The sequence below is a fragment of the Carassius auratus genome, chromosome 2 (assembly GCF_003368295.1).
Source record: "Carassius auratus strain Wakin chromosome 2, ASM336829v1, whole genome shotgun sequence".
NCBI lineage: Eukaryota > Metazoa > Chordata > Actinopteri > Cypriniformes > Cyprinidae > Carassius > Carassius auratus.
The window spans coordinates 9284955-9303447 of record NC_039244.1 but is presented as its reverse complement, the minus strand read 5'-3'; the positions used below and the strand labels follow the sequence as shown (position 1 = coordinate 9303447).

General features: G+C 34.6%; 1 protein-coding gene and 1 long non-coding RNA gene across 2 annotated transcripts; one reads left to right on the top strand and one right to left on the bottom strand.

Moving 5' to 3' along the window:
- Positions 1-686: 686 nt before the first annotated feature.
- Positions 687-4189, top strand: LOC113110644 (uncharacterized). The gene is made up of 3 exons (XR_003293186.1): positions 687-1136; positions 2021-2055; positions 3351-4189. It is a non-coding gene; the product is annotated as an uncharacterized LOC113110644 (long non-coding RNA).
- A 1702-nt stretch (positions 4190-5891) lies between these two features.
- Positions 5892-17121, bottom strand: saga (S-antigen; retina and pineal gland (arrestin) a). The gene is made up of 16 exons (XM_026282155.1): positions 16967-17121; positions 16587-16647; positions 15809-15869; positions 15630-15674; positions 13538-13737; positions 11147-11206; positions 10939-11006; positions 10624-10759; positions 10358-10442; positions 9918-9990; positions 9698-9835; positions 9537-9614; positions 9401-9415; positions 9019-9071; positions 8888-8897; positions 5892-6387 (listed from the first exon to the last, which is right to left on the bottom strand). Exons 2-16 carry the CDS (start codon positions 16632-16634, stop codon positions 6285-6287), a joined length of 1173 nt encoding a protein of 390 aa, XP_026137940.1. The 5' UTR covers positions 16635-16647; positions 16967-17121; the 3' UTR covers positions 5892-6284.
- Between the last annotated feature and the right edge of the window lie 1372 nt (positions 17122-18493).

Here is an 18493-nt window from a genome sequence, read left to right as displayed (position 1 = left end):
ATATATATATATATATATATATATATATATATATACAGGCATGCATACATATATAACATAAAAATAAAAAAATAAGTCTTGTATCGTAGCGTGCATGTCACTGATGCGCTGATGAGAAGCACCCTCTGAGAGAGGTCATGGATTCAAATGACTGATTTAACTTTCTTGGACTTTGTGTGGATTTATTTTATTATTCAAACCTACAAGCTATGTTGAATAAATGCAGGAATTTCCCTTTCTAAACTTGAAAGCTGCAAGATTTATTAAAACCATGCGACACATAGTCCCCCTCAGAAAAGTTTTTAGGCCTGGAAATTGTTGTTTTAAAATCACATGGCATTTCCATGTTATTCATGACCTTACCGACCCCATAAAAGCAACTAATGCACGTTCTTATTCACTTAAACTGGTCCACCAATGTGATTGCGTTACCTCTCCCTTCTTTAATAGCATGCCAGATCAGTTGCGAGACTTAGGTCTCTGCAGAGCAAAAGTGGGCGTTTATCACCATGTGGGTGTTTTGAAACTGCTGGGTGTTTCTGAATCATGCAATCTAAATTATCCCCCTTACCCAACCCCACCCCTAAACCTAACGTCAGTATTACATCGACTAATCAGGTATCATGGTGTAAAAACACCTTGATCTCGTAACTCCCATTACTTTCCTGCAGAGACCTATACTTGTCAGTTGCCCCGCTTTGTTCCAGGACCTCGATTTAACACCACTGATCTGTCTGTTGCAGATGAAGGGGCCACATCTAGCATTCCAGGTCCCAGTGAAACACAGACCATTGAGACCAGGGATACTGAGTCTGGGGGGGACAAAACTCAATCTCACCTAAACCAAAGGACTCGAGCCGGCCCTGATGAATCGTTTTGCGCCTTCTGAATTTGAAAATATGACCGTTAATATCGTCTTTCTGTGAGTGAGGCTGAGGTGGCTGACTGCTGCGAGTCACTGTTCTGTCGGTCCCAAACTATTTTATATTTGCCTGTATTTTATTTATTTTTATTTTTGAGCGAATTTGAGTCATGACATGTCAATGGAGAACAAAAACTGTAATGTGAACACAAGAAGGGTCAGATGTGTTCTGCGAGAGCCTTCTGCGGCAAACATAGGCTACTGGCAAAATGAGGTAAGAAAATCGCTATCTTTATTATCTTTTGAAAATAGTAAAGTATAACATTACCAGAGTTTACAAATGGGTAGATCAAAGGACCTGTAATCTGCAGAAGATTAATTAAATACCTGTGTGTGTATTTTTGTATTGCTTTATTACACATGCTCAAGTTAGATGCTCATCTGTTGTTGTGTTGCTGGTTAATTATGTTACTGTCTGTCTTTTAGATATTTTTCCACATTTTCCTGATATGAAACCCATGCATTAGGTGTATTATATATATGTTTTTATTCTTATAATAGTATCAATAAATTTTGGTACAATTTAAATGAATTAATGAAAAAGAAATTGAAAATGAATTAGGATTGTTTAAAGCAGTGGTTTTCGGTGTCAGGCCCGCTCTAGTGGTTACACAGGGGAATCTCTAAATTAAATATTAATGTTAATACATTTTAATTTAGTCTTTGAGTAGGCCTAAGTAGTTGGCCTTTTATTTTATTTTTATTTATTTTTTACATTTAAGTACAGTACAGTTATGTTAATTTTGTTATAACACATTTTAATTTAATCTTTAAGTCTTTCATTTACCTGTATGTAAGCACAGTACAGTGTTAATGTTCAAACGGTGTATTTACAATGTTAAAGTGGCTGACAACAATAAATATTCTTATTAGGAATGAAACTGACTCATTTTTGAACTGTAGTGCTGTAGCTGAATAGTTTGGCCTATTACAATGCTGAAATTTAATGTTGGTCATTATGGTGGAACATAGAGAGACAAATATTTTCTGAAGTGGTTGGTATAAAAGTTTGAGAACCTATGGTTTAAATAAATGCTATAGATGAAATCCTGCTTTTTAAGAGCTTTTCAGTAAACCATTTCTTCTTTCCCCTTGAAGAGTCATTAAGGATCCAGCTTGTTCATGAAACATTGGTAAGAAATTGTTCATCTGATACACTGAACTGTCATTTCAGATAGAGATTCATTGACCTTTTGTGATAGGTTTGGATTGTACTTAGTTTAATAAAAATGTACTTAATTTGATTTTACTAGTTTTACTACACTGTATTGCTAGTGTTCTGATTCAAACAGTGTTACTGGGGGCTCTGAAAACACTGCTTGTGAATAATTTGTTAATATTGTAAACTTTCGACTGAAATCATTAAATAAGTGTTTAATGAATAATGTTGCACACTTTGTTTAGAACCCCCGTTATTGAACTGTAAAGTTAAAATATTGTGTGATTTATTTTGTATTCAGTTTTCAGTGAAATGTATTTTGGTGAAATGTATTTTTGTGAGAAAATAGACTCTATATCTCCTCTCCTGGACCATCACTTGAGAGTGTTTAGGTTACAGAGACAGGTGTGGCTGGTGTTAAGAAAGGATGAGTGCATGAGCCCTAAAACAATAAAGCTAATTGTATGAAGGTTGTTTTAGAGAAAAAATTAAAAAACAAATGTTCCAAGACATGGACTAATATAGAGATGGCAGAAATTAATTAAAATAGTATATGCCTTTATTATTTAATAACTTGTATTAATTGATGAATTTAAAATATTGCATGTAATTAAAACTTTATATCTAATATGTGAAGCCATCTAAAATGTGTATCTTGTTATCCCTGGGACACAGTATGAAAGTTAATCCAATACAGAGTTTAGTGATTTGGGCTTGAGTTAACTAAAACAAATAACTGGTGTAGTGCATTGTTGAATGAGAGCAAAATTGGATGACCAAGTTAAAAGGACTTTTGATTCAAAAGCCATAGGCATTTTACAATGGGAATGGAACTAGTTGCTTAAATATTTAATTAAATTATTATATTTAAAATAATAGGATTTTTTCATATTGGTTCTGAAACATTGATTCACCAATACCAGATTATTCCGAATTATGTCTGGAAATATAGAAGAAAAATGATGATTGAAGTCTTTATTATCTTTATTTTGTTTTATTGCAGTATACTTAGATAATAAAGGTAGCTGATTTCTGCATTTTGCAAAGAAAAAAAATGCTTGCTATTTTCCTGCAATGAAGAACTTGCTTTACTAACAGAATAAGAGAACTGCTGTTTTCAACCAGATGATTTTGTTGTAACTAAGGGACCACTGAAAGTGGAGGTTGAAAAGTGAAAATTAGAAAAAGAGCTGACTGCTCAGACACAATTTGTTTAGAAGTTATATAGGTACATTTGATTAATGCAGTCTCTGGGTGTTAAAATTTCAGATGACTTCTGGAACAGTGCCTTGACAAAAGGACGCAATGAACTGGAGTCTATCGAGAAATGGCAAAGCAGCAAACACAGCTGCAGAGAGAAGAAGAGGGAGGGGCTGATGGACGCTATAGCCTCCTGAAAGGGGAGAGCACTCTTCAGCATGGAGAAAGACTGAATTAAAGCAGGAAAAGGTGAATTTTTCACTTGAGACTTCTCCTGAGGGTGAAGAGAACATCGTGAACTGCAGAACTCTGGCAGATAGCAACCAAAAGCCAGACTGAGAAGAAGCAGAGAAACAACGCCAGCACCACAATGTCAGGTTTTTAAGTGCAGGCTGATGATGTAACCAGAAGGACTTCTATCCCTTTTGTGCACAGGTGCTGCATATAAAATGCACACTAAAGAGCCTGCTTCAAATGTTAATTATTTTATTTAATTATTTTATTTAATAATTGTTTGCGTATGTTAATTTACTTGACGTCCATTAATTATTTTCTTGCTAACCTTTTTTTAAGCCAATTTTATTAACATTTTGACAGTCACATTAATGTAACCTTCCAGTACATATTAAAACAATGCACATATCATTTTCTATAAAATGGGCACTAGATACATTTGTGCAGCATCAGAGAATATAATACTCTGGCAAATCTAAGAAAATGTGTTCATTATATGAGATCATTGCTTTTGCTACCTCAGTTTATCTTGTTTTGTAAGCAGGCCTGAGCAGTTGCTTCTTTTGAATTAACTTTAGTTAATGTAATTGAGATAATTAAAACAATTAATTCCTTTTTTTCACGTAATCTAAACTACTCAGCTGCAGTTGATTAAAGCTGATAACAGGAGTACAAAGTCAATGTAAGCAACGCAAGCTAACTATTGTTTGTACTGATATAATTAAAATATAGATTAACAGATTTAGCTTTATCATTTTAAGATAATATTTTCTCAAGTAGAGAAAACATTTAATATATTTTTGATATCATATAATTCTCCTACATGTGTAAAAAAAAAAAAAAAAAAAAAAAAAAAAAAAAAGTCTGTGACATTTACGGTAAAATAACAGCAGCTTTGGTTTCCAGAATTTCACTGTTAAAAATATGGTAGCAACATTTTAGGTTTTACAGACTTAACTTAAATTCCCAATAAAATATCATATTTCATTAACTGATCTAATGTTCTAATTTTAATAAAACAACATATTGAAGTACTAATATCTGTTTTGAACCATTGTAATGCACTAATAACCACCTTAAACTGGCGGTGATGGTATACTAAGCAAGCTGTGATGACTTTCACCTTGATATTTTAGCACAGATGTATAACTAGCTGAATTGCACTGTAGGGGGCGAGAACGAGTTTTCGCACCTGTATGTATGCCTACTGTAAAATTAGCACATCAAACGTGATGTGCTAACATGGATGCAGCTGAAGCCACCGGGTTTGCTTCAGGGATTTAAAAAAAGAAGCTTCCCAATGGAACCCTCGACAAGACTCATGCCTGTTTCACACATACTCCTTCTGCAGTGCGTATGCAGTCCATGTGCGTATGTGGTGCTGAAGCAGCACAGACCCGATGTGCTTTCACACAGGATGCGTTTGCAGTCTGCTATTCGGTAATAAAACAATCGCTTCACTGCTGCAGATGCACCGCTCCTGGAATGCAACTCCATTAACATGGGTGCGTGAAAAAATAATCAATGCATACGCACTGCAGACGGAGTATGTGTGAAACAGGCGTAAGGTTGTTTGCACCTTGTGCACTGTGGAATTAGTTTATCGTTTTCTCAAGCAGTTTCTCAAGTTGCACAGTGTCATTCACACAAACACTAAACACCATCATAGTAACACACTGAAATAATGCAATAAACTTTAATTTAACAACTTTAGATGAAAGATAAAACCATAATGTACACAACTGATAAGAAAAAAAAAGAAGAAATATAGTTATTTCAATGAAACCCCCCACCCACAAAATATGAAGTGTCATCCAGGGAATTCTGGGAGTGTCAATTTACAGTTTTTCACTGTAAATTCAACAATGCCTTTTTCTTTTTCACTTCCAAAAACTCATGGCTCGTTAATTTTAATGTTATTTTACCATATAGTTACATTAAATGTAATTACAGTTATTCACTGTATATAGTATGGAAACTTACTGATAACCAATTAACAGGTTTTTACTATAGCATTTTTACAGTCTTTTACTTTTAAGATCACAATCATTTTTACACTGTAACTTTTAGGACAATCAGTTGACAATCAACGTCACTTGAGAAATTGTTGTATTATAATATTGAGATTAATATAAACATTTTAGTTTATAGTTAGTTTAGTTTATTTTAGTTTTATGATTTAGTCACTTTGGCGTGTATTGAATGTTTTTTGTAATTATTGTAAAATAGTATTTACTTTCCTTATCATGTGTACATAAACTGAACATCCTGCTACAGTACAGTTTTTATTATAATAGAGTAATTTGTAATAATACATTTATTTATGCATACAAATAAAGTTGGTCTAAAATAACTGTTAAACCAAAAACACAGGTAGGATTTTACTCTGTAGTTTTACTTTTTATGGACTATTACTATGTACAGTAGTCACCAATCTCCAGGACATCAGTTTCTTCCAAATTTCTAAAGATACACACCAAACTACTACAGCAGTATCAAAAGGGGAGTGCTCCCACTACTGTAAAATAAAAAAACAAAGCTCTCTATTAATTTCAGTTACAACTCCAGAGATCCTTGTGGATCTTTGTGGCAGCATGGTTTGGTTGGTTCACAGAAAAATATGCTATTCAATAAAAATGACAGCTTTGTCTGCTAATTAAATGCTAGTAACAAAGTGCTTTATTGCAGCAATGCTCTATATATGATTGTCTGTTTTGAGCAGCCTTAAAAAAAGTCATAGAGAGATGCTTCAAAAACGACATGCATTCCTCAGTGTTCGCCAGGTGAAATGTTTCCCTCATCCTCATCCTCGGCCATGCCCTTCAAGTAGGTGCGCTTAAACTCCTCGAAAACCATTTCATCCTCCAGTTCACTATATACAGAAACACATTCACATAAAAGGACAAGAAGCAAATACATTACAGATATGTTAATAAACAAAATAAATAATGAACATGATTCGAAAACGGTCTATTAAAAAAATTTCTATTATAAAAAAAATAGATTACATATTTTTTTCACTTCAGCAAGTGCCTTTTTTAAAAGAGACCAAAAATTAGTCTGGGCTCCAAAACATTCATTATTAACAACAGTTTAAGTTTTCACATCTATGCTCAAAAAGTAGTAAACGTAATAAATGGAAAACGTGAAACATGAGCAGTTTCGCTGATGGCGCAGAGGCAGAGAACAAGTGGTGTTTGTGCACCCAAAATCCTGCCACTTTCGCTTTGAGAAAAAGATACAAATATTTTATCTTTTTTGTGAGTGGCTGAGGCAGCCGTGTCGGTTTCAATCAATCAGTGAACACAGTGCTGTTTCTAGGCACCAGCTAAAGGGACTCCAAAGAGCGCTCATACTGGCACTACATTGCTACATTTTAGCAGGATTGTGAGAAAGAGTGGCATGGTCCCACTGAAATATGACTGCTGCCCTCACATCACTGGGCTAGAGTACTGTCACACTGATGATGCCTGTATGCCATTGGATCAGAGTGCTGTCAATTGCTGCCTAATTGAGGCTAATTTAAAATATTGGTAGAAAATTAAAGTGCACAAAATCAGTATTTTGTTCAGGCACTATTTGTGGCAGTTGATAAATCAATTAAATCACTTCTAACAGCACTTGGTAACAGAGTCATTCAAATAAAGTGCAGAGCATCACATTATTTAAAGGGGAAGTTCACGCATTAATGAGAAGCAAAGTATTAACCAGCTGCATTGATTACTTTTATGCCACTGATCAAGCTTTTAGATGTAGTTTGGGATAAGAAAGGGTTTTACAGGATTGACTGAAATAATAATGAAATAACTTAAAATCAATGTTTCAAGCAACAACAACAAAACAATTGAATGGAATAACAATAAAAACAGATAAATACAAAAAGTAGCCATTGATAAAATCTAAACATGTATCCAAATGCAATTAAATTAGCATTGTGATTTCAACCACCATTTATTCGGATCACTTTCATGTGTCATTTTGTCATGAAATGTAATTTTGAAAGTATTTCAGGCGAGAATGTAGTTGTTTAAAACTCAAATCTGCAGTTTATTTATAAAGACAGTGCCTATTTAAAAATGTGTTTTGCTAATTTTGGATCAGCGGGAGCTCATTGATCATGTATCCACCGAGAGCAGCCTCACCTCGGCTGGACCTTCTGATATGTGTCGCTGGCACTGATGTCTCTTTAGTGGTTAAACATAAAATATAATTAGTTTATTTAATTTTCATATTTTAGTTTTTAATGAATACAAAGGTGATGTTGACAATTGTAACTATGGCAACGTCTGCTTCGAGACTAAAACCTGACCACTGCCTCACCTGCACAAAAAGTTTCCACTACAAGAGAAAGCGGCAGGCGCATGGCAATTACACCACTTAACGTGCCTCGTGTTTAAGGGCCTTAAATTAGGGGTGGAGTAATGGCACTTGTTTTTTTTCCACTTCAAGCACTGAGTAAATGTACACAACTTTTATATTACTCAAAAACGTACAACTGAAGTGCTATCTGAAATTTTCTTTAAAATTAAAATTTTTATCAGGCTCCTATGTTTAGGTTCAGTAATTGTACTTTAATGAAAATGTTTAGATCCTTTTCTATGCCATTAAATGGAAATAAATCAACATAAATATAAGAGCCTTATAAAAATGCTAATTTCAGATGAAATTTTCAGGACGGACTTTAACATATGAACTCTTTCATTTCTGACAAACTACTTAATAACAGTTACATGAGTATTTGTGATTTGTTACTTCACAAACCTGCAAGCAGGACATGATGAAAAAAGACATTTCATTTAAAGGAACACTCCACCGTTTTTTGAAATAGGGCTTATTCACATTATTTCCTACATTTAGATAGGTGGGCAAATGCATTTTTGTGTCAGTGCATGCATTGTTTTAGTTTGACTGGGTCGGCGTTAGCTTAGCTTAGCACAATGAATGGAATCCTTTGTTGCCAGCTAGCATGGCCTGAGTAAAAGTGATCAAAAAAACAAAAATAAAACACCTAATTACTTCTTGTGGCCTGCGTATTCACAACGAGTACAAATACAAAAAGAGTACAAATAATACAAATGAGTGTTAATCTGGATCACTATTTGTACTCGTTGTGAATACGCGGGCCACAAGAAGTAATTAGGTGGGTTTTTTTTAATTTTTTGATCACTTTTACTCAGGCCATGCTAGCTGGCAACAAAGGATTCCATTCATTGTGCTAAGCTAAGCTAACGCCGACCTAGTCAAACTAAAACAATGCATGCACTGAAACAAAAATGCATTTGCCCACCTATCTAAATGTAGGAAATAATGTGAATAAGCCCTATTTCAAAAAACGGTGGAGTGTTCCTTTAATTATTAAAATGCTGACTGACCTTTCTTTCACTTCAAGAGGCATTAAAGAGAAAATGACATTTTAACAGAGTTGATACATAATTGAATGTGAACCAGAAAATATTTTAGAGACAGATACAAGAACATACGCAACAACATTTGTATATAATACCTGTGTCAGGCTTCGGGTGCATAAGCTGGAAAGGGAGCTCCACCCCAACTTCACTGATATGGAAAAACACCATTGTTTATTACCAGTACTGTACCAGTAATCTTCAATATATATATATATATATATATATATATATATATATATATATATATATATATATATATATATATATATATATATATATATATATATATATATATATATTTATTTATTTATGTTCAATATAAGAGAGCAACGGGTTTGGTCTCAGACTTTTGGATAATATATATGCAGACATTAAAAAGCTTCATTGATATGCTGGGCCATCGCTAATAGGGAGAAAGGTTGTGACAATTTCAACCAAAGGCCATTCTTAATCAAGTATTAAAGAAAATATATTTACCTGGATCCCATAATCCTATGAAAGAGAACAACAAAATATTAGGATGTACACAACACACTATAGGTAAAACATATATTAGGCATGCATGGTTTTATGCTATATACTGTAGTAGAATATTGTGTCATGGGATACTAACCCTCCAACAATAAGCTTCACAACAAGTCTGTAAGACACCATGATCCCCAAAACTTCCTTCAGAACACCTTCTTTGATGCTGCAATAAAGCAGTTAAACAAAGCCCAGTAAACTAAAATAGCTGTCATTATCTTCATGCCAGTGTTTTCCATGGGGACTCACATGCTTGAAGAGGCTAAATTGGTGTCTTCATGCTTCAATTTTCCATCCAGTGCAATGCCTCTTCGCTCTCTGTTATTGGCCAGTAGGGGGAGCAACGTGTAGACTTTATCCAGCTTGGCACCAGAATCAACAGAGTCCCTGCACCAAATAACAATCTTTAATCAGATTAACATTAATTATTTTATTGAATTACATCTAAATATCTGAATCAAACTATTACCCAGAGTCTTCTATGGCCACTGCCTTCATATAACTGTCACTGGAGTACAGCACCACATTGGCAATTTGTTCCACTAAAAGATAGACATCCACAAGTGTTTTATTTTTTAGTAACAGCAGTCTACTTAAAGTATGAGTTACTGTATACAGTACACAAAGATTTATATTTTGTAAATTAATTAGTTCATTAAGATTTCAGTCAGATGATGCAGATAATCTATTAAAACATATTAATACACACACAGACTGATACACATGCAACTCTATTGGCATGTTTTGAATTGGGGTAGCGGTCAAAAATATTAGGGTAGAACAACCGTGCTGATATCAATAAAAGAATGAAACTCTTGAAAATAAAAGCTTATTTATGACCAACCTTATTAATTTCCTGAACTCACTTATTTCTAATTGAGGTGTCAGTGCTTTCAAATCTGGTCTTACCAGAAATTATGATGTTCCTGACATTTTTGTTAGAGTCATTATTAATTTTGACCCTTACGTTGATCGGTTCCCCATGATAATAAGTCTATAAGAAAAAAATTAATTATGTAATTGAATAAAAACTACGATGCAATATTCCACATTGATTAATTATATTCCAATGGACATTCTTCATTTAAAAAGCAATATGAAACATTGATAATAACACCAAAGAAAGACAAATTATGATGCATGCATGCTCGACTAGTGGTCTGTTTAAAACCCACCTGTTTCTGTAAGCTTGCCTCCATATGCAACGGTTTGTCAGACATGAGAAAGTCACGAGTAGTCTCCACACAGGGAGCTGGTCCTAGAGTTTCTGGAGCATACTGGACCTTACGAATCATCAAACGTACTGAGCTCCTGATTGTGGAAGAGGAGAACAAGACATGTCACTGTTGAGATATCCAAATATGGTTTACATTGCTCCATTGACTACATAAAGGAATTTTTATTATTGTAGAATAAAAGGCAAAGTGGTATAAGTAAATCATTGCAGGCCTGTATACAACATTGTTGTAAGAGTTGTAGCTTGGACTAACCGTTTGCGAACTTTGGCATCCTGGCTTTCAGCACTGAAAGCTTTCACCTCAAACTCAACAGCACAGTGCTGTGAAAAAAAACATTAGACAGTTCAGTGAAAAAAACAATTTACACTACAAAGAGGCTATATATCATATACATGCAAGAGAAACAACTTTGTCAGAATTAGGTAGAAAAATTGCTTAATAGATCTATGTTAACAGATACCTTTCCAACATCTTTTGGGGCAGGCTGTAGTCCTACTGAACAAGGTAAGTTGTCAGGGAACTAAATAAACAGAAATGAGAACTGTTCTTTATTATCAGGTCCACCAATAGATAAATGAATAAATGTATACTTTATACACTATACAAATAAATGTATATACTACACTACTACAAAATTTTGAACACACCTTCTGCTTTAGTCAGTTTTCTTTAGTTTTATTATATTCAACATTGTACATTAATACGGAAGACATCCAAACTATGAAATAACATGCAAAGAATAAATGAAAAAAAAAAATTAAACAACCCAGAATATGTTTTATCATTTAGATCGTTGAAAGTAACTACACTTAGCTTTGATGACCGCTTGACACACTCATGGCATTCTCTCATCAAATTCATGAGGTGGTCACCTTGAATGCTTTTCAATTCAGATGTGTGTGCCTTTTCAGTATTTAATTTGTATAATTTAACACTCAATTGCCGTAAGTAAAGAGAAAAGACATTCCATCATTAAGAAATGAAGATCAGTCAATCAGAAAAATCTCAAGAACTTTGAATATAAACCTGAATGCAGTCGCCAAAAACAGAAAATGCTATGATGCAACTGGCTCTCATGAGGACTGTCTGAAGAAAGGAAGACCAAGAGCTACCTCTGCTACAGAGGATACATTTATTAGAAATACCAGCTACAGAAGCCGCCCATTGAGAGCACCTTTACAACCCTCATAAATGCTACTAGGAGTTCAAGTGGCACACATCCTCTGTTCAGAGGAGACTTTGTTCGTCAAGACCTTCATGGTCGAATTGCGGCAAAGGAACCATAACTTTCGAACAAGAACAAGCAGAAGAGACTTGCTTTGGCCAAGATACACAAGAAATGGACATTACATTATTTCCTTTGGTCTGATGAGTGCAAATTTGAGATTTTTACACAACAGTAAAGTACACCACATACAGTATATCACTGTGTCAATGGACAGTTCATGTAGCTCCCACTGAGAAGCATGGAGAAGGAGTGATGCTTTGCTTGTGACAAAAATTTAAGGCACACTTAACCAGCGTGGGTACCACAGCATTTTACATCGACATCACAGCAGGTTTGCACTTTGCGGGGCCATCATTTGTTTTCCTGCAGGATGATGACCCCAAACACACCTCTAGGTTATGTAAGAGCTATTTGTCCAAGAAGAAGAGTGATGGAGTGCTGCATAATATGATCTGGCCTCCACAATCACCTGATCTAAATCCAACTGAGGTGGTTTGGGATGAGTCGGACAAGAGAGTGAAGGAAAAGCAGCTAATACTCAAAATTGTTGAAAAACTATTCCATGTGACTCATTGCTTATTAGGAGAATGCCAGGAATGTGCAAAGCTGTTATCAAAGCAAAAGTTAGCAACTTTAAAGAGCTGAAAATATAAAACATATTCTGGGTTACTTTTTATGTTTTTGTTGACTAAATAATTTAATATTTGATCTGCATATATTTGTACTATATATATATTTGTGCTCTTTTGATAAAAGGGGTGTAATGTTACATATATTTTCATAGTAGGTTTTCCGGTACAGGTGTTTTTAGTTTGGTACGCTTCAACCACAGAAAGACTTAAATAAAATAGCTCATAAAAGCTATTCGCATTAGGCTACCTGAGGTAAACGTATCATTAGGCGATGTTTATGAGCTCTTTTATTTTAGTATTTTCATGGTTAAAATACTGAACATTCATGTTTATTTTATGTTATAAATAGTAGTAAAGACGAAGAAATTAGAGTGTTCACTCACTCTATGCTGCTGTTTGAACTGGGGCTACAGCAATCTGTCATGCCTCATTAAAGAGCATTAGAATGTTGAGTCTTAACGAATATAAGGATATAAGAATACAGCGCATATTGTGATTACTGGACACGAGGCGCGCTAGCCTATAATGTCTAGCAAAGTTTTATTCATGCATCAACAACATCATAGACGCATGAAACACCATAGACTAAAAAATCAACTGAATTTAAGAATCAATATTGATTCGTTAAAAATTGACAATAAATAGAACTAGAAGTTTCAACTGAAACACCATTCTGAAAATATGTGTAACGTTACACCCCTAATATAAAAACAAAAGAGCACAAGATTTTTTTACAATTATTATTTCATTATTGGAGTAGCGGGTTACCACTACAATGCACGTGGTTTGGAAAATGGAAGGAAGTCATTAGTACCGAATCCATATACAAAAGTATGGTGGTACTAATTAGAATTTTTACATTGTACATGGTCTTTAAAGTATCTTCGTGTTAGTGACATGTAAATACAATGGTACATTAATAAGGAGACGATTACCATTTCTTTGCAATGAAAGTATCTTAATATAAATTAAGCCATTTGAAGATACTTACTTCAAAGAAAAATGGGTAGGCATTGACACCCAGTTTACGCAGTAGTTTATCCTGCACCTTGGTGAGAATGCCCTGTTCTTTGTCCTGCAGTGGGGGGTATATCTGCCGGGTTGACACATAGATCTCTCGTCTAAACGCGATGCCCAGCACGTCCATGTCATCACCTCCATATCGAAATGTGCAGGATAAAGTGACATATGCTAGAGGGCAAAAGAATCAAACAGCTAATATCATTGTTAGAAGTAGATAAGAAGAAGAAGATAGTATGCTCAAAATTATATTCCTTCTTAGAGGAAAATGGTAACTGTGAGGGTTTCCAGTTTCCATTATTTTTTAGAGTTACAAATGACCTGCCCTTATCATCTGATCGTGATTGTATTGCTCTCTAAGTGCTCCTGGATCTTAGTGCTACATTTGACACTATTGACCACAACATTCTTTTGCATAGAAAACTTTGTTGGAATTAGTGATGCATTAGCATCATATCAATTTGAAAAACTAACAGAATGCGTAGTCGATATAAAAAACGGATGAGTAATTTCTAACTGCTAAATTCTGAAAAAATCTGAGGTGTTAATTATTGGACCTAAAACCTTCATAATTTAAAACACTTGATGGTTCCTCTTTGTCATTCTTTGTCATCATCTAGGTGTGATATTTGATAGCAATCTTTCCTTTGAAATCCATGTTTTTAACCTGCATTTTTCCATTTCAAAAATATATCTAAAGTACCTATGTTCTCAATGTCAAATGAAGAAACATTATTTCAAGGTAAGATTATTGTAATACTTATTTTTTTATGGTCGTTCTACACGCTTAATAAACAAACTTCAGCTGGTTAAAAATGCAGCATCAACAGTTCTTACTAGAACTAGGAGGTATGAGCATATTAGCCCGGTTCTGTCAACACTGCTCTGGCGCCCTATTAAACACTGTATAGATTTTAAAATCTTGCTTATTACTTATAAAGCCCTGAGTGGTTTAGCACCTCAGTATTTGAACGAGCTCTTATTGCATTATAGTCCTCCTATTCCGCTGCGTTCTCAAATCTCAGGCAATTTGATAATACCTAGAATTTCAAATTCAACTGTGGGTGGCAGATCCTTTTCCTATTTAGTGCCTTAATTCTAGGATAACCTACCTAACATTTTTTGGGAGCCAGACACACTCTGTCATTTTAGATCTAGATTAAAGACATCTCTCTTTAGCCTGGTTTACACATAACACACTAACACATTTCTAATATTCAAAGCCATTAAACAATTTTTATGCTGCATTAATTAGGACAATGGAAACTAGGAACACGTCCAATAAAACACAATGCACTTGCTGCATCGTTAGAAGTATGGCATCTATGCTAATATAAGTCTGTTTCTTTCTTATTCCGAGGTCACCGTAGCCACCAGATCCAGTCTGTTTCCAGATCAGATGGTCACTGCAGTCACCCAAGTACGTATCCAGCCACAATGGTGGATCAGCACCTAGAGAGGACCTCTACAGCCCTGATTGTCAGAGGAGACCAGGACAACTAGAAGAGTCCCAGAGACAGATTCCCAGTAATGACCTTGTATCCTAGACGGCCACCTGGACAAGACCACAGGAATCCAGATGAGTCCTCTGGAAAATGTGACTTTGCTGCAGCCTGGAATTGAACTGCTGGCTTCGTCTGGCCAGATGAGAACTGGCCCCCTGACTAAGTCTGGTTTCTCCCAAGGTTTTTTCTCTATTCTGTCACCAATGGAGTTTTGGTTCCTTGCTGCTGTCGCCTCTGGCTTGCTTAGTTGTGGACACTTAATATCCAGCCAAATCATCGACTTGATTGCACAGATACCATTTACACTGAACTGAGCTGGATGATGACATCACTGAATTCAATGATGAACTGCCTTTAACTGAAAATGTTGTTTACTATTGTCATTTTGCATTATTGACACACTATTGTGCTATTTAATACAATAAAGTTATTTTACACAATCTGTATTGTTAAAAGCACTATACAAATAAATTAAGGTGACTTGTTATACATGTATGTAATTAGATGTATCTGATTTACGTTCTGTTCAGTTTGTAAAATCTTTGTAAATGTATTGACCTTTTTTCGCCTTCAGCTGTTCAGGATCAACGAGAAGGACACCATCTGATGAGAAAAGAATAATATTACACAATAATATATATATAAAAAAGTAAACATAAATGAAAGTTTTAAGAAAACTTGATAAGTGCTTATAATCACAGACAGGTTAATAAAATTTGACCTATTCTCTCACATACCCACTGGATCCACAGAGCCAACATGGTCAACAAAGTCTCTCTTTCCCATATACACACCCACCTGATTTAAAAACACAACATAAAGTATATATTTTTTTCAAACACACAAATCATATTTTGTTGTGGTTTTTGCTAAATTATTTTTACTGAGGTACTAGTCTTAATAATATTTCCCTAGTAAAATTTTACTGATAAATACATGTCTGACGCAAAGAGTATACATACTCCAACAGTACTGGTCACCTTTAACAATATATCATATTGTGTGTTCCCTCTGTCCCCTATTTTTTTTTTTCTTTTTTTTCTTTTCTTTTTTTTGTAGTTTATCAAAAACATAAACCAACATAGGTCCCAAACTAGCAAAGCTTATTGAGCTTATTAATTGAGAATTATTATTTATTTATTTATTAGTCCTTTAATTAATCAGGTTTCTTTTACAAAAGTGACCTGACCCAGATGTAGCACAACATTTCATAAGAAGAACATTAAAACAATGTGGTCTAATGAATTGTATTTAAATCACACAAATCAGGGTTTAAACTGTATTTATGCATTACGCAAATTTGGTAACAGGTCAGCAAAAACTGTATACTTTACAGAAAATGATCAGAAGATAAAACAGCTAGTAAGGATCTTATCTTGACCACGAATATTAAGCTACTTTTTTCAATGACCATTTAAAAAAAAAAAAAAGAATAGCCTGAAATTTTCCTTTTTAATTACTACAGTATATTAATATACTATATATATATCCACCCATGTAGTAATGTTAACTTACCGACTTGTCCTTGGAAATTTTCTTGAAGACGATATTTTTTGGGCTCATTGTTGTTTAGAATCTTGAACACAATAAAAAAGCAAAAGATTAATGCTTAAATTAGGGTTCAATGTGAGGGTCATTTTGGGTTTAATCTAAGTGCATGGACCACAATTCCAGGGGACTGTGCCTTCATAGCCACTTCTCTCATGCCCCTCTGGAGGTCTGTGCATGACAATGCTTTACAATAATATTCATCATATACTATTAAAACTGCAGTCTTAATCAAGCCTTTTCAATTTAAATAATGGTGACATCAAAATCATGTCTCAATCAAAATCATGTCCCAGATAACACCCTTTAAATTCCTATAAATTCTACAGCCATTATTAATTTCATACCTGGTAGTGATGTTTTCGACTAATTTGTGAGGTCTGAAGCTTGAGGATGGAGTGAACAGTAGGGAGGAGCTGGTATTTGTACCCAGGATGTGTATTGTCCAACTAATCAGGTTAGCCAGGTTTATAGCTAAAATCCCCTCCACCCCTTCTCCAGCTTTCCCAAATAGACAGATACAGACAGACACCTAGCCTTGCTTCCTGAGCGGATTTGGGTTGGTTCCCTTGGTCAGCACTGGGGGAGATTACTAGGCACTGACACTCAGAACACGAGGAGCAACACTTATGTCAGGATCAAGTCACGTGTCATGTGGTCTCTATAGTGATGATTGTGAATAACCAAGTCATATTGAGATTTACAGGGTGAGAAATTTCAGCATATGTAGCAAAATCAGAGTCAAATATACAATTATAATTGAGTGTATAAAATAATTGCAGTGGCACATTGTATCTGGAAAACTAATAACTAATCAGTGTAATCAATCAAATAAAAAGTAATATAAAAATTCTTAGTAACAGTATATAATTAGAGTATACACACTTGAGCAGGAATGATTATCATTAAAATAAATAAAACTCATGTTATGTAGCATGAATAAATGGATCCTGTTAATGCATGCATATAAGGGGTGGAATGATACATGTATTTGTACCAAACCATCACGGTACGAGCATCTTGGTTTGGTGCATGAGACCTTACAATGAATACAGGCAATTCACCCCCAATCCAGAGGGGGCGCCCACAGCAATGCAATGCTGTTTGATAACCGGCCACCAGCAGAAGAACAGCGAATGCCGTGTAGTGTTGGGAAGTTCGAATCATTTTACCAACTCTGACCTTTGAGTCTCGTTCAGCAAAATGAATGAATCTTGTTTCGAGTCATTTTGTTCATTTAAAAAATATATAATTAAAATGTTATGAGTTACTTCCCTAACATGTCTGCCAGTACTTACATAAAAACATTGATCACACTACAAACAATACAAAACTATAATCTATAAGAACAGAACAGAATAGATTAATTAATTAATTGTTTACCTGGGTCTTTAGCCTGCGATTAGCTCACCTCTTATCTGACAAGTCTTCAGGTTTGAGTCATTCTTTCAACAAGTGACAGCCCCATAAGCTAAACTTATGCTGTCTGAGCCAAAAAGAGAATTGATGAGTTCATCTATCAAGTCCTCTGGCTGGAGTCATTCTTTCATCACGTGACACCCCCCATAAGCTGTATAAAACCATAGACTGTATAAAAGGCTTTAACCTATTGTTTGTTCTTTTGTCATGTGACCTGACAGCATTGGATAGAGAAATTAATTTACAAACTTCCTTACAAATGGGTGCATAGTTATAATTATTAATATCTTCATCATAATTTTCATAATTATTATAATTATTATTTACTCTTACAGTTACTGCGTTTCTGGGCTCAAATAGTAGCATTTTAATTCTTACAGTTTATAAATGTATACATTTCTGTCATGATGGTTATTTTCCATTCAATGAAGGTTGTAACAACAGTAATAAAGAGT